The sequence below is a fragment of the Callorhinus ursinus genome, unplaced genomic scaffold, assembly GCF_003265705.2.
Source record: "Callorhinus ursinus isolate GAN/ISIS: 27379988/994484 unplaced genomic scaffold, GSC_fseal_2.0 scaffold21, whole genome shotgun sequence".
Classification (NCBI taxonomy): domain Eukaryota; kingdom Metazoa; phylum Chordata; class Mammalia; order Carnivora; family Otariidae; genus Callorhinus; species Callorhinus ursinus.
Window position 1 is genome coordinate 2,962,079 of NW_027397083.1, and position 24,120 is coordinate 2,986,198.

The 24,120-nt window shown below is 36.9% G+C and overlaps 2 protein-coding genes and 1 pseudogene across 2 annotated transcripts; 2 read left to right on the forward strand and 1 right to left on the reverse strand.

Annotated features, from left to right (window-relative positions):
- On the forward strand, positions 1-942 carry LOC112829544 (olfactory receptor 4C46-like). Its single transcript, XM_025879209.2, has one exon. It carries the CDS (start codon positions 13-15, stop codon positions 940-942), a length of 930 nt encoding a protein of 309 aa, XP_025734994.2. The 5' UTR covers positions 1-12.
- A 9,022-nt stretch (positions 943-9,964) lies between these two features.
- LOC112829814 (olfactory receptor 4P4-like) lies at positions 9,965-10,900 on the reverse strand (annotated as a pseudogene).
- A 7,080-nt stretch (positions 10,901-17,980) lies between these two features.
- On the forward strand, positions 17,981-18,910 carry LOC112829585 (olfactory receptor 4C46-like). Its single transcript, XM_025879259.1, has one exon. It carries the CDS (start codon positions 17,981-17,983, stop codon positions 18,908-18,910), a length of 930 nt encoding a protein of 309 aa, XP_025735044.1.
- Positions 18,911-24,120: the final 5,210 nt, after the last annotated feature.

Consider the following 24,120-nt stretch of genomic DNA (forward strand, 5'->3'; position numbering starts at 1 on the left):
CACTATGAAATAATGGTGAATAGGAACAACATGACAGAGTTTGTTCTACTGGGGCTCACAGAGAATCCAAAGATGCAGAAAATCATATTTGTTGTGTTTTTGTTCATCTACATCATCTCTATAGTAGCAAATGTGCTCACCGTGGTCACTATCACTACCAGCCCATTACTGAGGTCTCCCATGTACTTTTTCCTGGCCAATCTCTCCTTCATTGATGCTTGCTATTCTTCTGTCAATAACCCTAAACTGATCATAGATTCACTCCGTGAAAAGAAGACCACCACATTCAATGCATGTATAACTCAAATCTTTGGGGAACATTTCATTGGAGGTGCTGATGTCATCCTGCTCACTGTGATGGCCTATGACCGCTATGTGGCCATCTGCAAGCCGCTGCACTACACGACCATCATGAATCGGAGGGTGTGTGGCCTGCTAATGGGAGTGGCATGGGTTGGAGGCTTTCTTCATGGAGCCATACAGATCCTCTTTATCATCCCTTTACCCTTCTGCGGCCCTAATGTCATAGATCACTTTTTGTGTGATCTGAACCCTTTGCTCAATCTTGTCTGCACTGATACCCACACTCTAGGGCTCTTCGTTGCTGCCAATAGTGGATTCATTTGTGTCTTACTCTTCCTCCTCTTGATCATCTCCTATATAGTCATTCTGCATTCTCTAAGGAACCATAGCTCGGAGGCGAGGCGCAAAGCCCTCTCCACCTGTGTCTCCCACATCACAGTGGTTGTCCTATTCTTTGTTCCCTGCATATTTGTGTACTTGAGACCTGCGACTACCTTATCTATTGATAAAGCAGTTGCAGTGTTCTACACTCTGATAACGCCCATGTTAAATCCGTTAATCTATGCCTTAAGAAATGACCAGATGAAAAATGCCATTAGGAAATTGTGTAGTAGAAAAGTTATTTCAGGTGAGAAATAAATATACTTGAAGCTCATCATTGATTCAATGGAAACAAAGGTCAAAAGACATTTTGGATGATCTCAGCAAGGAATACTTACCAAATAAAGAAAAGAGTAAATTGCTATGAATGATAGATTCTGCACTGCGTGGAAGAGAAATGTGTGCAAGAAAGAGGAAACCTAACCACAGATTATGCTATATATATATATATATCCCTATCTATAAATTCTAACATATTTTTATTAAGAATTGGAATTCTGCTCATTTTTATACAACAGCTGCTCATTGATAACATGTTGCCTTTAAAATTATGGTATAAAATGACTATAGGGTTATAAAAGCAAAGAGCCATTTAGACTTCAGAGTCATTTTGTATTGCTTATGTTACCCATCTTAGGCTGCTAACCCATCAGAAAGAATGATGACTCAAATAAATGAACATCTTATTATTTGAGAGGAATTTCTATTTATTAAAAAAAGTCACACTCCATAGAGTACTTGACTACTTGTTCAATATAATTTCTACAAGGCAGCATAATGCCTGGGGCACAATAAATATTGAATGAATGATAATGCTATAAAGGAAGATGGATATAGTCAAGAAAATGTAGAGCAAAGGAATAGTACTGGAGACAAGGGACTTTTTCCTACTTTTCTTTGATTCAGAATCAGAATTCTAGCTAGATCTCTTTGAGAAACCACAATTTGTTTTAACTCGTGCTTAAACAGTGTAATGAGAAAGAAATTGAAACTGAGATTCTCAGTGAAGGAGCAAATAGCTTTTTAAAAATATATTTTTAAAGATTTTATTTATTTATTTGACAGAGAGAGAGAAAGAGGGCACGAGCAGGGGGAGGGTCAGGCAGGGTGAGAGGGAGAAGCAGGCTCTATGCCTAGCAGGAAAATGATGTGGGGCTGAATCCCAGGACCCCGGGGATCATGATGCGAGCCAAAGGCAGATGCTTAACCTACTGAGCCACCAAGGCCCCCTGCAAATAGCTTATCTTGATACTCTCCCTACTCTCAGACACCCAGAGCGGAGCAGAAAATGACAAAACCATGTTCTGAAGAGAGTGGCAGCACAAAGTGCTATGAAAGCATGTCTGAGGGACACACAACAAAGACCAAAGGGTAGGAAGATTTCCTAGATGAAAGCACATCAAAAAGGGGCACAAAACTTGAAAGGGAATGAATAGGCATGTGTTGCCTTAGAGGATTTGCAGGAGAGGATGCATAACAAAGGCCAGTGGGTGAAAAAAAGTATGCAGAAGATCTAATCATTTCAATATGTTGTGGCTATTGGCTCATCTATTCATTCAATAATTAATTACTGAGCCCCTATGTGTGTCGGGTTATAACCTGGACACTGAGCTCCTAAAAGTCTAATCAGTAAGATATGAAATGGAAAGTTAGTGACAGGGAAGACCAAGAAGAGTCTCATCATTGTGTTAAAACTGAATACTAAGTACCATGGAGAACATATTGAAAGGGTCTTCCATATCTTTTCATGGTTTGTAGCTCATTCTCTTGGCACTGAATATTACTCCACTGTCTGACGTTGCAGAAGGACGTCTTGACTGCTTCCTATTGTATGGACAATAATGAATAAAGCTGCTGTGAAACATCCATGTGCAGGTTTTTTGGTGGACATAAGTTTTGGGTAAATGGCAAAGAGTGAGATTGCTGGACTATAGTAAGAATATGTTTAGATTTGTAAGAAACTGACAAACTGTCTTCCCAAATGGCTGCACCATATTCTTTTCCCACCAACAATAAAGGAGAGTTCCTCTTGCTCCACATTCTTACCAGCATTTGTTGGTGATGGTGTCCCATATTTTGGTCTTCCTAATGGGTGTATTGTGGTAAAACCACCTTTGAGTCATTTGCTTATCCAAAATATGCAGATCAGTTAATTCAGGAAGGCTCATGGACTTGAAGCCATTGGTCCAAACCTCACAATTAAAATATGGCAGGTTAAGAATCTATGCCATGTTTGACCTGATATAAACATATTGATCCCATCCATCATTGTGAATTCTAAGATCAAAAAAGTGTGCTTTGGTCAATTTATGATGAATTCTATATACAACAAAGTTCTTACATAAAGTTAGACTTTATTCCAAGGGCAGTGGGCCATTACCCACAGTTTCTGGACAGCTACTAAGGGAAGAAGAACTAAAATAAATGAGATTTGGGACACCTGGGTGGCTCAGTTGGTTAAGCGACTGCCTTCGGCTCAGGTCATGATCCCAGTGCCCTGGGATCGAGTCCCACATCGGGCTTCTTGCTCATCAGGGAGCCTGCTTCTCCCTCTGCCTGCAGCTCCCCCTGTTTGTACTCTCGGTCACTCTCTCCTGCCCACGCTCTCTCTCTCTAACAAATAAATAAATAAAATCTTTAAAAAAATAAAATAAAATAAAATAAAATAAATGATATTAAAAATAGGGGGTAAACTCAGCTGAGGTGAGCAGCAACAATGACATTTACTGTGGGAATTGTCATTTCTGGGTACAAGATGGAACTGAGGATCCAAGGTTTATACACATTGACAGCGACTGCTAAGACGTGAAGGAATCTGCAGAGCTTTGGTCAGAGATCCAGGGAATCTCAAGGACACATCATATTTTCCCTTGATTCATTTGTGAATCCACATAGCATAACCAGGAGAGAAACAGACTTTTATAAAAGACAATATTAATTCTTCAGTTACCAAACTGTTTTAGATGTTTATCAGATTGTATTATCGGTAGTTTGTTCCTCTTTAGGATAGTATTCCACAGTATGGCTCTACCACATTTTGTATACTTATTCACTAGCTGATGGACATTTGAATTGTGTCCAGGTAATGGCCATAGTGAATGATGAGCTTTGAACATTCATGTGCAAGCCTTCACATGGACATAGATTATCATTTCTCTTGGATTGATAACCTAAGAGTCGAATTGCTGAGTTATATGATGAGTGTATGTTAGCATTTTAAGAAACTGTCAAAATGTTTTCAAAAGAGGTGGTGCTATGTTACATTTCCACCAACAAAATATGAGAATTCCCATTTCTCTACAACCTCACCCATACTTGGCATTGTCAGTCTTTGTAAATTTGACATAGAGTTGTTCAAAATATTCTCTTATGACTCATACTTTCTGTAGGGTCCTTAGAAATAGTATTCTATTCTTGTTGATACAATCCTTATCACTTTCTCCTTTTTTTTTTGTCTTATTGGATTGGTTAGCACCTTCAGTATAATATTAAATAATGTTAATATGAACTGGTGATACTGTCGATTCTTCTTCCTGATTCCAAAGGAATAACTTTTAGAATTTTATAATTCAATATGTTGTCTTCTAAAGTATTTATAGGTAATATTTTGGGTATTGTTAAATTAGAATTTTTTTCAAGTTTTTATTTAAATTCCAGCTAGCATACAGTGTAATATTAGTTTCAGGTGTAAACTTTATTTTTTTCTGTTTATTTATTTATTTTTGTTTGTTTGTTTCAAATTTTTATTAAATGTCAGTTAACATACAGTGTAATGTTAGTTTCAGGTGTAGAATTTAGTGAAACAACACTGACATTAAACACCCAGTGCTTTGGCTAAGCTCAGGTGTAGTTACATTTAGGGTGGTAACAAATCATCTATTGATGTAAATATGTATTTTATGTTTTAACACAAGCTATTGATTTACCTCTAAGCTTTGGTACACTTTTTTGATAAATAGTGTTTGAATTCATTTTATTTTTAATTATTCTCCAATTTATATTATGATTTATTTTCACTCAGTTTTTTTTATTATGCTATGTTAATCACCATACATTACATCATTAGTTTTTGATGTAGTGTTCCATGATTCATTGTTTGCGTATAACACCCACGTGCCCTCTTTAATACCCGCCACCAGGTTAACCCATTTCCCCACACCCTCCCCTCTAGAACCTTCAGTTTGTTTCTCAGAGTCCATAGTCTCTCATGGTTCATCTCCCCCTCCAATTTCCCCCCTTCATTTTCTCCTTCCTGCTACCTTCTTCTTCTTCTTCTTTTTTTTTTTTTTACCGATAATGTGGGGTGCCTGGGTGGCTCAGTCGTTAAGTGTCTGACTTCAGCTCAGGTCACGATCCTGGGGTCTTGGGATAGAGCCCTGCATTGGGCTCCCTGCTCCATGGGAAGCCTGTTTCTCCCTCTCCCACTCCCCCTGCTTGTGCTCCCTCTCTCGCTGTCTCTCTCTGTCAAATAAATAAAAAATCTTAAAAAAAAATATATATGTATTATTTGTTTCAGAGGTACAGGTCTATGATTCAACAGTCTTACACAATTCACAGCACTCACCGTAGCACATACCCTCCCCAATGTCTATCACCCAGCCACCCCAACCCTCCCACAATCCACCACTCCAGCAACCCTCAGTTTGTTTCCTGAGATTAAGAATTCCTCATATCAGTGAGGTCATATGATACATGTCTTTCTCTGATTGACTTATTTCGCTCAGCATAATACCCTCCAGTTCCACCCACGTCATTTCAAATGGCAAGATTTCATTCCTTTTGATGGCTGCATAATATTCCATTGTGTATGTATATATATACATATATGTATATATATACCACATCTTCTTCATCCATTCATCTGTCGATGGACATCTTGACTCTTTCCATAGTTTGCTATTGTGGACATTGCTGCTATAAACATCAGGGTGCACATACCCCTACTCAGTTTTTATTAAAAATGTTTCTAAATTAACATATATTTGAGATTGTTTTCTTTTATCATTTCGTACTTTAACTGAATTGTTATTAGATAAGTTGCTCTGAGTGGCTCAGATAATTTGACACTTGTTGAGAAAATACTTGTGGCATAAAATAGGATGAATTCTTTTAAATAATTCATATTCACTCAATAGCTGATGAGTAGTGTTTCAGTGTTGCAAATTCTATTGATATTGAATGATTTTAAGAATGGATAATGGCTCTTGCCTTAAGGTCTGTGTTTTAAATATATATATATAATAAAATAATATCAAATATATATATATAATCTCACTGCTTCAAATACTACTATATTTTGTGTGCCTGGGAGGCTCAGGTGATTAGGTGTCTGCCTTCAGCTCAGGTCATAATCCCAGGGTCCTGGGATCCAGCCTGACACAGGTATCCCTGCTCTGTGGGGAGCCTGCTTCTGCCTGCCACCTCCCCTTCTTGTGCTCTCTCTCTTTCAAATAAATAATTCTTTAAAAATTAAAAATAAAATAAAAAACAAATACTACTGCTTTTTGACTGTTCTATCTTTTTCATGCTTTCGATTTCAATTTTTACATGCCCTAGGAGTTAGGTGCATCTTTTATAAAAAGCACATATCAATAGATGATGTACAGTCAACAAAAGACATGTTTCAAAATATTCAAAGCAACTCTACTCATAATATCCTTAAAAGTGAAATGCCTTGATGTCTAGCAACAAAAAAAAAAAAATGGATCTATTGTCACATATCCATGCAGTGAGATACCCCAGATCAATGAAAATAATCAGGAAACATAAAACGTAAAGAATAAATCTCATGAACATACTAATGAGAAAAACAGTTACTAGAGTATACTCTGCATTACTGTTTTTCTACAAATTCAAACCCTAGGTAAATTTAATCATTCTTGTAGATGAAGATAGTGATTACTTTCCATAGGTGGTCATTTTCAAGAATTATGAAAAGGACTTCAAGTGTACTGATAATTTGAGACTTTTAATCTGATTGCTGATTACACGATATTGCTCATTTTATTGATCTACCCATTCTACACACGAAGATGATCTGTATTCTAGTAACGAAGCTGGTCATTTTAAGTACATGGCCTTTCAAACTTTAGACTGAAAAATGTTTTATGATGTTCTTTCAAAGCATAAAATCAAATCTTGCAATAGTTTTGTGTGTTTATTAGTAGCTGTTGAGAAGGTAGTTTGTCCAATTTTTCTTTGTTATAAAAACTCTACTTATTTTTTCTCCCTCATTATTTTTTCCTGCTTTTCATGCTTCTTTGCACAGTGCCTCCAGAATGCTTGTAGCACCTGCATCGCATGTGGCTAATCTAAAACTGCTTCAGGGGCACCTGGGTGGTTCAGTCAGTTAAGCCTCTGCCCTCACCTCAGGTCATGATCCATGGGTCCTGAGATCAAGCCCAGGGTCTGGCTCCCTGATTGAAGGGGAGTCTGCTACTCTCCCTCTCCTTCTGCCTCTCCCCTACCCTCCTGTGTGCTCTCTCAAATAAATAAAATCTTTAATAAATAAATGGATACATAATAAATAAATAAATAAAACTCACTATTGTAATTATCTTCCTTCTCATAACATTCCACTCTCCAGGCCCTTCTCTGTCACAATTGCTGTTTCTTAAGAGATCTTATTTTAAATGCTATGAAACATGAGCAAAATGTCTTACATCAAAGTTGCAAGGTTTTAATATATTATCTATTTTCACTAGAAAAACTTTTTCAGAAGAATCTTCATTTAGTTACGACTTCATTTAGGTATTGTGATGCAATGTATCTTGTAATCAATAAACTTTATTTTTTAGAGCAGTTTTACTTTCACCACAAAATAGAGTGGAAACTACAGAGATCCCATATACCCCCCATCCCCCTCACTGGGACAGCCTCTCCCTCCAGAGTGTTACATGTATTACAATCAGATGAACCTACCCTAAACCAACACATCATGATCACCCAAAATTCAGTTTACATCAGGGTTCACCCTTGGTGTTGTACATTCTGTGGGTTTTGACATGTATGATAACACTATCCAAAATTCAGGGATATACAGAACAGTTTCACTACCCTAAAAATCCTCTGTGCTCCACCTATTCATCCCTCTCCCCTCCCTAACCCTGGCATCCAGGGACTGATATTTTTGCTGTTTCCATAATTTTGCCTTTTCCAGAATGTCATATATAGATGGCCCCCAACTTACAATGGTTTGATTTGTACTTTTCCAACTTTACAAGGGTGTAAAAGTGATATACATGCAGTAGAAACTGTACTTTGAATTTTGAATTCAGGTCTTTTCCCAAGCTACTGATAATGCAGTATAATCCTGGTGATTCTGGGCAGGGGCAGTGAGGTGCAGCTCCCAGTCAGCCAAGCAATCACAAGGGTCAATGATCAATACACTTACAACCACTCTGTACCCATATAGCAATTCTGTTTTTCATGAGATATGCAATGCTTTCTTACAAAATAAACCTTGTATTCGATGACTTTGCCCAATTGTAGGCTAAAGATGTAAGCACAGTTATGGTAGGCTGGGCTACGCTATGAGTTTTGGTAGGTTGGGTGTATTTCATGCATTTTTGACTTAAGAACTTATTTTTAACTTACGGGGAACCAGCATGGCTCAGTCAGTTAAGCAGCTGCCTTTGGCTCAGTTCATGATCCCAGTGTCCTGGGATCAAGTTCCACATCAGGCTCCCTGCTCAGCGGGAAGTATGCTTCTCCCTCTTCCTCTGCCCCTCCATCCTGCTCATGATCTCTCTCTCTCTCTCTCACACACACACACACACAATCTCTCGCTCACTCTGAAATAAATAATAAATTCTATAAAAAATAAAAAAATAAGAGTCTTAAAGATATTTTCCACTTACAATGGGTTTATTGGGACATAACTAACTTGTTAGTCGAGGAAGCCCTGTAGTTGAATCATACAAAAGTTAGCCCCTTCACATTGGCTTCTTTCACTTTGAAATATGAATTTATGTTTCCTGCATATATCTTCTTACCTTAATAGCTCCGTTCCTTTTAGTGCTGAATAATATTCCATTCTCCAGAAGTACAATAGTTTATTTATTTATTCACCTACTGTAGGGCATCTTGGTTGCTTCCAAGGTTTGGAAGGTTTGTGATTATGAATAAGGTTGCCATAAATAACCATGTGCAACCAAAATGCATTAGCTTTTTCGTTTCCTTTGTGATTAAATCACATCTTATTTCTGTTTTGTTAGTTCGCACTCCCTCTCTCTCTCTCCCTGTCATTGAAGTAGGAAAAGTCTTTGGTTGTGGATCAAAGGACTAATCATTTGGTTATCAATTTTAGGCATGTAAGGGTGAGAAACACAGAAACTTTTATACATAGCTCTTTAACTTAATGGGAAAAGATACTATACTCTGGCCAGTAGGTGGAATGCCAGGAAGTGTGTTTCAGCATTCAGAATTGTTAGATTCTCACTCTGTCTTCACTATTTATTATTTTTTGATTTCAATGGGCCATCAGGAGAGTTGACCCCAAGGAATCGCGTTAAAACCAATTCTTGGGGCAGCAGGATGTCTTATTTGGTTAAGAGACTCCCTTTGGCTCAGGTTGTGATGCCAGGGTCCTGGGATGGAGCCCTGCATCAGGATCCCTGCTTAGTGGGTAGTCTGCTTCTCCCTCTCCCTCTATACCCTGCCACCCCTACCCCCCTGCTCCTGCTCATGCTCACTCATGTGCTCTCTCTCTTTCTCTCTCTAACAAAATAAATCTTAAAAAAATAAAACTATTTCTACTCTAAATATTTATTCATTTGCACAACCAATTTCTGTAAGAATTAAGATATATATATGTGTGTGTATATATATATTTATATATATTCTATCAGAAATTTAAATTAATTCTTTTAGTTTTAGATTATTGCTTTTTTTTTTTACAATTATGACTTCTGAACTACCAAAGAATTTCTGTCACTGTGTGGTCTGGCTTCTAGTGCAATGTATTAGCAGAACTACCATTAAAATATTGCCCTCTATAATTCACTAATAATATACCATCGGTTTATTTGCTTTGGCTCAATTGTTTTCATGAAGGTTCCCCTACGTATACCATCTTAATACCACATAAAATTAACTTAGTTTCCGATTACTTTCGGTATGCAAGAATCAGTACTTGTTCAATGATCACTGTAAACCTGTGATCCTACTGCTGGCCTTCACTACCCCCATGACACAAACCCCATGAGAGAATCCCTGCCTTGTTCACTCACATCTCCCTCTTTTCTTTCTCAGAGTTGCTTGGCCTATAAACTTCTACAAATTAACTGTGTGTTTCCTTTGAAAATAATGATGGGCACCAAAACTTTCTCATGGCTTTTTTTATCTCTGAATTTCTCAGACTATAGATTAGGGGATTGAACATAGGAGCAATGATGGTATAAAATAGAGGAAATATTTTGTCCTCTGGAAAAGTAGTAGGTGGTCTAAGGTAGATAAAGATTACAGGCCCCCAAAATAAGATGACCACAGTGATATGAGAACAACAGGTGGAGAGGGCTTTGCGTCTTCCCTCAGCTGAGAGATTTCTTAAAGTGAACAATATTATCCCATAAGAAACAAATAAGGCAATAAAGGTTACTAAGGAAAGCATACCTGAAAAGGCAACCACAAGGACACCAGTGGTGTGGTTATCAGTACAGGTGACATTTAGCAAAGGAAAAATATCACAACAATAGTGATCGATTTCATTAGGACCACAACAGGGCAAACCAATTGTGGTAGAAAAGAGAGGAAAGGCAAGGACAGCCACACCAGCCCAAGCAGCTAAGTGTAGGAGAGGGGACCTTTTCCTGTTCATCATAATCACATAGTGGAGAGGTTTGCAGATGGCAGCATAGCGATCAAAGGCCATGGCGGTAAGAATGAAGATCTCACTGCCTCCAAAGAAGTGCATTGTAAAGATCTGTAACATGCAGTTACTGTAGGAGATGGTTTTTCTTTCCACTAGCAGGTCAGCAATTAACTTGGGGGTAACCGTCGAGGTGTAGCAGATGTCCATAGTGGATAAGTGGCTGAGGAAGTAGTACATGGGTTGGTGAAACAGAGGGCTGCATCGAATGGAGACAAGGATCAGAAGGTTTCCTGCCAACAGGGCAACATAACAGAATAAAAAGAGCACAAAGCAAAATATTTGCGTGTTCTGGTTATACGAAAGTCCTAGAAGTATGAACTCTGAGATGTTTCACTGGCTTTTCATATATTTCATATATTTGGTTTTGGTGTATGCTTCCCTAAGGACTTACATTTCTGAAAGAAAGAAAAGATAATTCTAGGTGAATATTAACTCTATGAGCATTATTTATAAAATTAATTAAAATGCATATTTTCAGAAATAGTGTTAAGAATAATTATTCTTGATTTATGGAACTGAGCTGATTTTTCTTTTTATGCTATCTTGTATAAATCTATCATGAAATAGATTTATAATGGCAATAAACAGAATAATTACATATTTACATATTTTACTCAATATTACTAGTAATTATTTAAATATTTAAATACTATTTTGAAAATACATGTTACTACTATTAATTATACTTTTAGAATAAGGACTGCTAATTATATTATTTGGTGTAAAACAAGGAAAAGCTTTCCTCCATATTTCCCAGTTTTTATAACTTATACATAAAATGAAATTCCCTTTTTTTAAAATTTATCTAAGTAGACTGTGGACAATAGAAGGGTGGAAATCACTGGACCAATTCAAATCTCTGATTCTAAACAGAAGAGACATATCAAGTGAATTTAAGTAATTTCTCAGGATTTTAAAGTAACACAGTGTAAATATGAAAAGACAGAAATCCTGTTTCTTCCTCAATCTGGGGCTATCTTTTTTTTGTTTGTTTGTTTGATTTTTAATTCAATTTTATTTTGTTATTTTAGTCCTCATACAATACATCATTAGTTTTTGATGTAGTGATCCATGGTTCATTGTTTGCATATAACACCCAGTGCTCCATGCACTATGTGCTCTCCTTAATACCCATCACCGGGCCAACCCATCCCTCTTCTAAAACCCTTAGTTTGTTTCTCGGAGTCCATAGTCTCTCATGGTTTCTCCAATTTCCCCCTCTTCATTTTTCCCTTCCTTTTCCTAATGTCTTCTGTGCTCTTCCTTATGTTCCACAAATAAGTGAAACATATGGTATCATATGGGGCTATCTTTCCTGGGAGAGAACTGAGAGGGATGTCGTGAAGGACAGTATGGAAAAACTCTTTTGATTTCTCCTCTGAGCAGAAAAGAATATGCAAAATGATGGGTTAACCAACACCCCGTCTGTCTTTTTGAGAATGTATGTAAGTAAAGAGGTACAGAACATTAATACACACATGTATTCTAGGATTTGCTGATGCTAAATCATTTGAAATAATTTGCCTTCCGTTTTACAAAAATGCAAATTCCTCATCCTGCTTGTTTTCTAGATCATCATTGGAATTTCATCTCTAATAGCTCAAAACCCCAGCCTGTATCCTGAGGGAATTTGCTCTACGATCAGTGCTGTTAGCAGAGGTAAAAGGGAAGAGGGAAAGTCAGTTGAGGAGAATTGCTGTCATAAAACAATAAAATGATACCGAGGACCCCACTCATGGAACAACTGAAGTCACAATTGGTAAATAAGGAACTTCAGGCAACCACTGAACAAGTGGTTGAAACAGTAGCAACACAGAAAGGGGCAGAAACACTGAGGCATCTCAGATCAACTGACCAGTGTGATCCTTGAGCAAATGGCTTCATCTCTTTAGGCCTCCTCTTCCTCATTTCACAACTAAGCTATCATTACAAAATTCAGAATTTTAGTGAGGAATACATGAGGTAATATGAAATAGACAGTGACGTGTGGTTCAAAACTGTCATTTTTCTTTTACATTTTTTCATCTCTGAGTGATTAGTTTAGGACCACAGATTGTCATGTGTCCACACACACAATCAATGGGAAAATAAAAGGAAATAAAAAAGAACATTCATAACATGGATTTGGCAAGTATGATCATGATAAACTCCAATTTCAACAATCTCTTACTGAAACTCTAATAGTATCTTAATCAACTGGTTATCTTAGCTTGTTTCTTAACACTGATCACTAGTCTAATTTTTTTTCTACAAAAGGTACACGAATTATTTTTTTTAATTTCTTGGTATTATTGAATACAAATCATGTGTACCTTTTGGATTATGCTGTTTATGAAGGAATAGAGCCTGTCATATTTAAATAAAAGTTTCTACCACACATTCAAACTTGCCCTTAGTGTAACAGAACGTAGGGTGCTATAACTTTACCATGGTTGACTCAGATGAAACTACTCTGTTTTAGTCAGGCAGATGTTTTATAATATAAGAAACTCTTTGTTATTATACATATTCAAGTATAAACTGGTCTGTTTCTTTTTTTAAAAGATTTCATTTATTTATTTGAAAGAGAGATAGAGAAAGAGAGAGAGTGCACAAGCAGGGGAGCAGGCAGAGGGAGAAGGAGAAGCAGGCTCTCCGAAGAGCAGGGAGCCCGATGCACCCTGGGATCATGACCTGAGCAGAAGGCAGACGCTTAACGGACTGAGCCACCCAGGTGCCCAAACTCCTCTTTGCTTAATAGGAATATGGAGGACTGCTGGTATTCAAGAGGTGGGGACACAATGAAATTCACTGCCAACTTGAAGATGGTTTATCTAAATCTACTGTTTTGCTCCCCAAAAGGGAGAATTTTGCTTATAGCTAATGTGCCATTAAAACTAAAGTTTGCTGAAACATTTTTGTAGTAATAAATTGTCATATGCTGCAAGAGAAGTTATATGCTTTAGAATGAAATTATATAGAAGTAATATAAAGAACACACAGTTAGCCTAGCACATGTGTGATGGGACCCTTCCCAAGCCAAGGTGACAAGGGTAATTCACTAACCATAGGATCTGAGAGGCTGTCTGGTTAGTTTTGGGGCTGCATCTGGAAGCATCCTGTCCTCAGGTAGTTACTCTGCCAGTTTGTGTCTAGTACCAAAATCTGGAATCAAATGCGGAGAGTTACAAACCCGGAATTCAAACACATCCAGATGAATTCTGTGCAAATATTTTAACAATTTCAACACCCCTAAATTTCTACAGTTTATAAGGGAAGTGGACTTCCAATATTCACTAAGACTCAGTGATCCAAGAAGTGGATCTTCATCCCTCAGGAAAGCAGGTGAGAATTATGAAAGCTGATTTAGCTGCCCAATGATAGCTCTGAAGAAAAATAAGCAAAATGGGTTTTTATATTCCTGCAAAATTTAACATGAATATTTAGGTCCTAGGAATCATCCCTTTATTTTATGCTTATGCCTGAAGATAATTTGGTTCAGAGGAACAGAATAAAAATTAAGTGGAAATACAAGAATTAATAAGTCTTTGAAAGCTCTATATAATTATATTCCCAAAGACATTTTTAGACAGGTCTTGGCTCAAGGGTTACAACACCATCGTCACATTAATGTGCTTGGTGCTCTTGGGTATAAACTTTCCACTTTTCCCTATCTGGAAAAAAAACTGACCCTTTTTCCCTGAAGGCCCCAAAAAGCTATAGTCTGACTGCCCTGTGCTCTTCCAGCTTTCTGAAGAACAGGAGGGAGATTGTAGACTATAATTGTATCAGGTTAGCACAGGAAAAGCTGAGATGAAGTACGAGAATGAAAGATGGCCATTTTCAGTCCTTTTTTTGGAAATTATCAAAATCTTCGGTGTGCGGGGTAGGTAAGTAAATAAAATTAATGACTTGTGATATTACAATTGGTATGATGTTAGCATTGATGGATGAGCTGATGGAAAAAGGTAGACAAAAAAAAGAAAGGCATAAAAATTCTTCCCCATAACTTGGGAGGGAGGAAAAGCAACAATGATATGGAAAAATCAGAGGAAGGAAGCAAAGTACAGCAAAGCCTTAATGTGTCTCCCATCTGGTTCTTTCTCTGCTCATTGACTATTCACAGGTTGTTTAGACTCAGTCTCATCCGCATGCACTGAAGCCAGGCAGTCTCTTTCTACCATACGCCAATCCATGCATGTAAATTTTCTCACGCAGGAAGTGTCAGGAAATCAAATTTTATATTTCATCTGTTTCAGATCAATCTCATTAGCCAAAGAATAAAAAAAAATTACTGAGAGATTGTTGGGTGGATTAAGTTCATCATATTACTTAATGTTCATAATAATGCATATTTTGACACGTGTATTATTACCTTTACTATGTAGATAAAACCATAGTAGGTTCTAGAGTTTGAACAACTAGCTTAAATAGCCAGTAGGCAATTGAAGCCAGAAAATCCATTATTCTACTGTACTGCTTCCTTCAGGGCTTTAAATATTTAATAACCCTGAGGAAATGAAGGATTTTAGAACTTCATCTTAAAGGACATTATAACCCAGTGATTTAGAGCTTGTCTACATCAGCAGTATGCCCAGTGTTGACCAAGCTGCACTCAAGAGCTAGCCTGTACCAATCTATGGCAGGAAATAGCTGGTCATATCTCTAATCTTCTCCCTGTACACACACTTGGGCAACTCTTAGAGAAGAATACAAGTTAATTCACATTCTCAGCTGTTTAATTCAACCTAATAGTTGTGCTGCATAGTTATAATTTTGGTGAAGTGCAAATCATCATTTTTAATGGACACTTTTTTATAGATATATTTATTTATTTTAGAGGGATGGAGAGAGAGAGAGAGAGAATGAGCATGTTGGAGGAGCAGAAGTAGAGGGAGAGAAATTCTCAAACAGACTACACCAAGTGCTGAGTCCTGCAAGGGGGCTTTATCGCAGGACACTGAGGTCACCACCTCTGCCAAAACCAGGAGTCGGGGGCTGGACTAACTTCACCACCCAGGTGCCCCTATTTGGGACACCTTCGTTCCACATGTTTAGAAAATTTTTCTTGCAATCCAAGGTCATGAGGATCTTCTCCTATATTTTACACCAGATGTTTTTGTTCTTTTTTTTTTACTTTATCTTTTGCATATAGCTCTAAGATCCATTTTAAATAAATCTGTACCAGTGTGATATAGAGATAAAAGGTTTTTTGCCTTTTTTGTTTTATTTGTTTTGTGTGGTAGATATAATGCTTAATATTTCCACTATCATTTATTGCAAAGACTATTTTTTCACCACTGAATTGACTGCAGACTTTTGCTGAGATTAATTGACCATGCATGTGCAGGTCTACCACTGGGCTCTCTAGTCTGCTTTGTTGATCTTCTGAGATATCTTTATGAAAATACCACATCATTTTGAACACAGCTGTTTTGTAGCATTGCTAGAAATCAGATAGTGTAAGTTCTCCAAATTCTTTCTTTTTTAATGCTGTGGGACCTATTTTAGGGCCCTCGTATTTCCATATGAGTTTTAAATCAATTTGGAAAAGTTTTAAATATGCCTGTAATTTTGTTTGAGAATGCTTGAATCTGGAGATTCCTTTGGGGAGAATTCAGCTCTTAATAATGTTGAAACATCTGTCCACAAACACAGTCTTTTTTCTATTTATTAAGGTATTTATAATCTCCTAACAAATATTTTACTCTCAGAGTACATGTTTTCCTTATATCTTGCTACATTTATTCTTAATTATTTTATAATTATAAGACATTATATATGGAATTTTTAAAATCCAATTTCTATTTGTTAGTCATTAGTACAAACTATGAAATTGAATTATATATATTGATGTTTTATCTTGAAATTATGCTAAAATGACATTACAAAGTAGGAGAACTAAATCTGTCTGTACTCACAGTGAAATGATTGCCTATGTAAAAAGTTCTAAGGGTGTGTGTGTGTGTGTATTTGTGTGTGTACTAATATAATAGTGTTATATACACTTGCCTCCAAAGTAGTAATAAAGCAATTATATTTATTATGGTCATATAAAAAGAAGAGATTACTAGTTCAATGTTGTTATGTATAACAATATAGGGCATGGGTAAGAACTTGGAGGAAAACCATTAACAAGTATAATCTGAAGTAATCTTGGCTCTGCCCTTAATTAGTATCTTGATCTTGGCAGGATCTTTAACTTCTCTGTTTCTATTACATAATGTATATAATAAGTATAAAAGCAATCACAAGAATTATCTTATGGGTTTGTGATGGGGATGATATCAGCAAATGTCTGCCAAAACACTCAGAGCCACTAAATATTCAATTTTAGTAAATATTGTTAGTGTTATTACCATCAACCTAATTCTCTGACACTGTTTCCTCATCAAAATAGATGGAATAATACCAACCACACAGGTTGTTATCAGTATTCAATGGGATCCTATGTACAGAGCACTTGCTACTATGCCATGAAGATAGCAATCAATTATTAAAATATATATATATATATAGGGGCACCTGAGTGGCTCAGTCAGTTAAGTGTCTCAGGGTCATGATCTTAGGGTCCTGGGATCAAGTTCCAGGTCTACCTCCCTGCTCAGTGAGCAGTCTGCTTCTCCCTCTCCCTCTGCCTCTCCTCCCGCTGGTGCTCTCTCTTTCTCTCTCTCTTGTGCCAACTCTCCCTCTTTCTCTCAAATAAATAAATAAAATCTTAAAAAATAAAGTATATATATATGTGTGTGTGTGTATATATATATAGCAATTATAACATTATTATATTTAGACAATAAGCATTATGATTAATTTTATGGTCACTTTTGTATACACTCTTTACATACCCACCACCAGTGCCCTGTTTGTCCTCTGTCAAGTATTATAAAGAACCTCCTAACTGGGTTTTCTTTCTCTGGCTTCCATTCCCTTACTGAACCTCAGCCCACTTCATCCAAGACACATGTAGATCTTTATTAATATTATATTGCTTATACTCCCTTCCTGATATTCCTCTTCACATTTCCATCTATATTCTCAATTTCTGCCATCGTTCCCCCGTTCCTAAGGATATAAAGAAAATTTCTTAACCTTGCATTCATAGCCTTTACATCATAAACTACCTCCTTTTTCTTACATAGCTGCCACCATGTGTTGGATCTACTATTTCATGTTAAGCTTAGCCACCTCAGATGATGAAGTGTGCACAAATGATCTCCCACCTCTGTGTTTACAAAGTTCCCCATGTCCATACTCAACAGAAACTTCAACAAGGAGATAATTTAACTAATCACCAAAACTCATTTTCTATCTAAAAAAACTTCATGAGAATCCACAACGCATTTCAGTGTTTATTATTTACTTAAATGAAGAGACTTAATAAATTCAAGGTCACATTAATCAAAAGGGATATTTTTCAGGTAATGAAATTAATCATAAAATGAAATAATGGAGAATAAGAACAACGTGACAGAGTTTGTTCTACTGGGGCTCACAGAGAATCCAAAGATGCAGAAAATCCTATTTGTTGTGTTTTTGGTCATCTACATCATCTCTATGGTAGGAAATATGCTCACCATGATCACTATCACTGTCAGTCCTTTATCGGGGTCCCCCATGTACTTTTTCCTTGCCAATCTCTCCTTCATTGATGCCTGCTATTCTTCTGTCAATAACCCTAAACTGATCATAGATTTACTCCGTGAAAAGAAGACCACCACATTCAATGCTTGTATAACCCAGATCTTTGGGGAACATTTCATTGGAGGTGCTGATGTCATCCTGCTCACTGTGATGGCCTATGACCGCTATGTGGCCATCTGCAAGCCACTGCACTACAGGAGCATCATGAATCGATGGGTGTGTGTCCTGTTAATGGGAGTGGTGTGGTTGGGAGGCTTTCTTCATGCCACCATACAGATCCTCTTCATCATCCCTTTACCCTTCTGTGGCCCTAATGTCATAGATCACTTTATGTGTGATCTGAACCCTTTGCTCAATCTTGTCTGCACTGATACCCACACTCTAGGGCTCTTCGTTGCTGCCAACAGTGGATTCATTTGTGTCTTACTCTTCCTCTTCTTGATCATCTCCTATGTGGTCATTCTGCATTCCCTAAGGAACCATAGCTTGAAGGGGAGGCGCAAAGCCCTTTCCACCTGTGTCTCCCACATGACAGGGGTTGTCCTATTGTTTGTTCCCTGCATATTTGTGTACATGAGACCCGCAGCTACTTTACCTATTGATAAGGCAGTTGCAGTGTTCTACACTCTGATAACACCCATGTTAAACCCCTTAATCTATACCTTGAGAAATGACCAGATGAAAGATGCCATTAGGAAATTGTGTAGTAGAAAAGTTACTTCAGGTGAGAAATAAATATGCCTGAAGCTCAACATTGATGCAATGGAAGCAAAGGAGAAAAGGACATTTTGGATGATCTCAGCAAATACTTACCGTATAAAGAAAGTAGTAAACTGTTATGAATGACAGATTGTTCACCGAGTGGAACAGAAAAGTGTGGAAGAAAGAAAAAACCTAACCACAGACTATGTTACATACTATATACATATTCATTATCTATAAATTCCAACATATTTTTATTAACAAGTTTGCTCATTTTTGTACATCAGGGTTGATGATAACATGTTGCCTATAAAATTATGGTGTAAAAGGACTATAGGATTATAAAAGCGAAAAGCCATTTAACCTCTGAGGGGTAACAAAGATTACTCCAACTTTCCAAATTTCCTTGTAGAATTCAGAGTCATTTTGTATTGCTTATGTCACCCATCTTAGGCTGCTCAACATTTAGAAAAAAAAATGATGACTCAAATAAATGAACATCTTATTATTTGAGAGGAATTTCTATGTATTAAATAAAGTCACACTCCATAGAGTACTTGACTACTTGTTAAAAATAATTTCTACAAGGCAGCCAATGTCTGGGGCATAATAAATATTGATTGAGTGAATAATGTTATAAAGGAAGATAGATAGAGTCAAGAAAATGTAGAGAAAAGCAATAGTATCAGAGACCAGGGACTTATTTCCTTTATTTCTCTGATTTAGGCTCTGAGAATTTTAGCTAAATCTCTTTGAAAAAGCACAATTTGTTTTAACTCCTGCTTAAACTGTGTAATAAGAAAGAAACTAAAACTGGGACTCTCAGTGAGGAGAAAAAACTTGCCTTGATACTCTCCCTGCTCTCAGCAAGATTTCATCATCATATGAATGTGAGCTGTTCAGCCATTTTTCTCTGTTAATTAGTTTACTTCTTGGGAACATTTCATTATGAAATGCTGTTATGAAAATATATGTGGCTCCATGTACACACAAAACACCTTCAGGATAAATATATTTACCATTGGTATATACGTATATATATATATATACCAATATATATATACCAATATGTATACCATTTATTTATATTTGGTAATATATCACACATTCATGAAACAATAGATATTTCTAGAGCCACAAAAATATATCAGATGCATTTATGGTTGCTGGGGCTTCCATGGTGAATAAAGATGAATCTGGGTTTTGCCTTCAGAGAGCTTCATATCCACTGAGAGTCACCCAAAAGGGAGCAGAATATGATAAGACCATGTTATAAATGGGAAAGTAATGGCAGCAGAGCATGCTGAGAAAGCACGTATGAGGGACACACAACAAAGACCAGGGGGTCAGGAAGAATTCCTAGATGAAACATATCAAAAAGGGGCACAAAAAGTGAAAGGGAATCATCAGAGTGAATAGGCATGTATAAGGGTGAGAATATTACTAGGAAAGGATGCATAACAAAAGCCAGTGGGTGAAAAAGAAAATCTAATCATTTCAATATGTTGTGGCTATTGGCTCATCTATTCATTCAGTAATTAATTACTGAGCCCCTACTGTGTGTTGAGTTATAACCAGGACACTGAGCTCCTAAAAGTCTAATTAGTAAGATATGAAACTAGAAAGTTAGTGGACAAGGAAGACCAAGAAGAGTCTCATCATTGTGTTAAAGCTGAATGCCAAGTACCATGTGGAACACATTGAGAGGGTCTTCCATATCTTTTCATGACCTGTAGCTCATTTCTCTTAGCACTGAATAATTCTGCACTGCCTGATGTTGCAGTATATCTGCCCTAACCTACTGAAGGACATCATGGATGCTTCCAATTGTTGGATAATTATGAATAAAGCTGCTTTTAAACATCCATGTGCATTTTTTATGTGGACACAAGCTTTCAACTCCTTGGATAAATACCAAGGAATGAGATTGCTGGATTGTACAGTAAGAGTATGTTTAGATTTGTAAGAAACTGACAAACTGTCTTCCCAAATAGCTACACTATATTGCTTTTCCACCAGCAATAAATGAGAGTTCCTGTTTTCCACATCCTCACCAGCATTAATTAGTGATTAGTGATGGTATCCCATATTTTGGCCATCCTAATGGGTGAATTGTGGTAAAACCACCTTTGAGTCATTTGCTTATCCAAAATATGCAGATTAAGTAGTTCAAGAAGGCTCATGGACTTGGAACCAATTGGTCCAAGCCTCACAATTGAAATATGACAGGTTCAAAATCTATGCCATATTTGACCTGACATAAACATATTGATCCCATCCATCATTGTGAATTCTAAGATCAAAAAAGTGTGCTTTGGTCAACTTATGTTGAATTCTACACTGTTCTTACATAAAATTAGATTTTATTCCAAGGGAAATGGGCCATTACCCACTGTTTCTGTGGAGTGAGCAATGGAATCAGAATTGTCTGTTAGAATGCTGTTTCCTTCATTCTTCAGATCTAAGGACTCACATTTTACAAGTAGACCCTTTACAGCTCAGAGAAAAATGTGAATGACAGATTTCTGGGTGAGGAGATGTGAAATAACAAACACGTGTGCCCACATGATAAGGTAACAAAGATGGAAAACAGAGAATCCTCTCTAAAAAGACTGGACAGCTACTAAGGGAAGAAGTAGAAGGAATGAGATTAAAAATGGGGGGTATGTCAGAGGGGGAGACGAACCATGAGAGATGATGGACTCTGAGAAACAAACTGAGGGTTCTAGAGGGGAGGGGGTAGGGGGATGGGTTGGCCTGGTGATAGGTATTGAGGAGGGCACGTTCTGCATGGAGCACTGGGTGTTATGAACAAACAATGAATCATGGAACACTGCACCAAAAACTAATGATGTAATATATGGTGATTAACATAACAATTAAAAAATTTAAAAAAAAATGGGGGATAAACTCAGCTGAGGTGAGCAGCAACAATGACATTTACTGTGGGAAATGTCATTCCTGTGTACAGGATGGAACTGAGGATCCAAGGTTTATACACATTGAGAGCAACTGCTGAGACATGAAGGAATCTGCAGAGCTTTGGTCAGAGATCTAGGGAATCTCAAGGACCATCAGATTTTCCCTTGATTCATTTATGAAGACACATAACCAGGAGAGAAACAGACTTTTTAAAAAGAATACTTTTAAAAGGCAATACTAATTCTTCCTTTACCAAACTGTTTTAGAGGTTTATCACATTGTATTATCAGTAGTTTGTTACTCTTTAGAAAAAATAGTATTTTACCGTATGGCTCTACCACATTTTGTATACTTATTCACTTGCTAATGGACATTTGAATTGTGTCCAGGTAAGGGCCATAGTGAATGATGAGCTGTGAACATACATGAACAATTCCTCGTGTGGTCATAGATTATCATTTCTTGGATTGATACCTAAGAATGACATTGCTGAGTTATATGTTAAATATTTGTCAGCATTTTAAGAAACTGCCAAAGTGTTTTCAAAAGTGGTGGTGCTATGTTACATTTCCACCAGCAATGTGTGAGAAATCCCATTTCCCCACAACCTCACCCACACTTGGCATTGTTAGTCTTTTAAAATTTAGCATAAGGCTGTTCAAAATATTCTATTATGACTCATTCTTTCTGTAGGGTCCTTAGAAATAGTATTATAATACTAAAGGATTCTAGGGGAGCTTGGGTGGCTCAGTCGTTAAACATCTGCCTTCAGCTCAGGTCATGATCCCAGAGTCCTGGGATCGAGGCTCGCATCAGGTTCCCTGCTCTGTGGGAAGCCTACTTCTCCCTCTCCCACTCCCCCTGCTTGTGTTCCCTCTCTCGCTGTGTCTCTCTCTGTCAAATAAATAAATAAAATCTTAAAAAAAAGATTACTTCAGATTATACTTGTTAATGGTTTTCCTCCAAGTTCTTACTCATGCCCTATATTGCTATACATAACATTGAACTATTAATCTCTTCTTTATATGACCATAATAAATATAATTGCTTTATTACTACTTTGGAGGCAAGTGTATATAACACTACTATATTAGCACACACACACACACACACACAGACACATAGACCTTTTACATAGGCAATCATTTCACTGTGAGTACAGATAAATTTAGTTCTCCTACTTTGCAATGTCATTTTAGCATAATTTCAACATATAACATCTGTATACATAATTCAGTTTCATAGCTTGTACTAGTGACTAACAAATAGAAATTGGATTTTAAATCCTATTTTTAATGTCTTACAATTATACAATAATTAAGAATAAATATAGCAAGATATAGGGAAAACATGTTCTCTGAGAGTAAAATATTTGTTAAAAGATTATAAACACCTTAATAATTAGAAAAAAGACTGTGTTTGTGGACAGATGTTTCAACATTATTAAGAGCTGAATTCTCCCCAAAGGAATCTCCAGATTCAAGCATTCTCAAACAAAATTACAGGCATATTTAAAACTTTTCCAAATTGATTTAAAACTCATATGGAAATACGAGGACCCTAAATTAGATCCCAGAATGTTAAAAAAGAATGAATTTTGAGAACTTCCACTACCTCATTTCCAGCAATGTTACAAAACAGCTGTGTTCAAAATGATGTGGTATTTTCATAAAGATATCCCAGAAGATCAAAAAGCAGACTAGAGATCCCAGTGGTAGACCTGCTCATACATGGCCAACTAATCTCAGCAAAAGTCTGCAGTCAATTCAGTGGTGAAAAAATAGTTTTTGCAATAAATGATAGTGGAAATATTGGGCATCTTTATCTACCCCACAAAACAAATAAAACAAAAAAGGCAAGAAACCTTTTATCTATACATCACGCCAGTACAGATTTATTTAAAATGGATCTTAGAGCTATATGTGAGATGTAAAAGTTAAAAAAAAATGGTGTAAAATATAGGAGAATGTCCGCATGACCTTGGATTATAAGAAAAATTTTCTGAATGTGAACTATACGAAAAGAAAATTTCTGAACTGAATGAGTGTCCAAATAGAGGCTCCTGGGTGATATAGTTGGTTCAGCATCCTTCTGTTGGTTTCAGGTCAAGTGGTGATTTCCTGGTCCTGCGATCAAGCCCCTAGCATGGCTCAGCATGCCGCATATAGTCTGTTTGAGAATTTCTCTCCCTTTCTGCCCCTCCACCATGTGCTTGTTCTTTCTCTCTCCCCCGCCACCCTCCCTCCCTTGCTCTGAAATAAATATATCTAAAAAAATGTGTCCACAAAAAATAATGATTTATGTGGGAAACAGAACGCCAC

What these genes read in the sequence shown, in the direction of transcription:
- LOC112829544 (XM_025879209.2), top strand. Translation starts at nt 13, where the DNA reads ATGGTGAATAGGAACAACATGACAGAGTTTGTTCTACTGGGGCTCACA.
- LOC112829585 (XM_025879259.1), top strand. Translation starts at nt 17,981, where the DNA reads ATGGAGAATAAGAACAACGTGACAGAGTTTGTTCTACTGGGGCTCACA.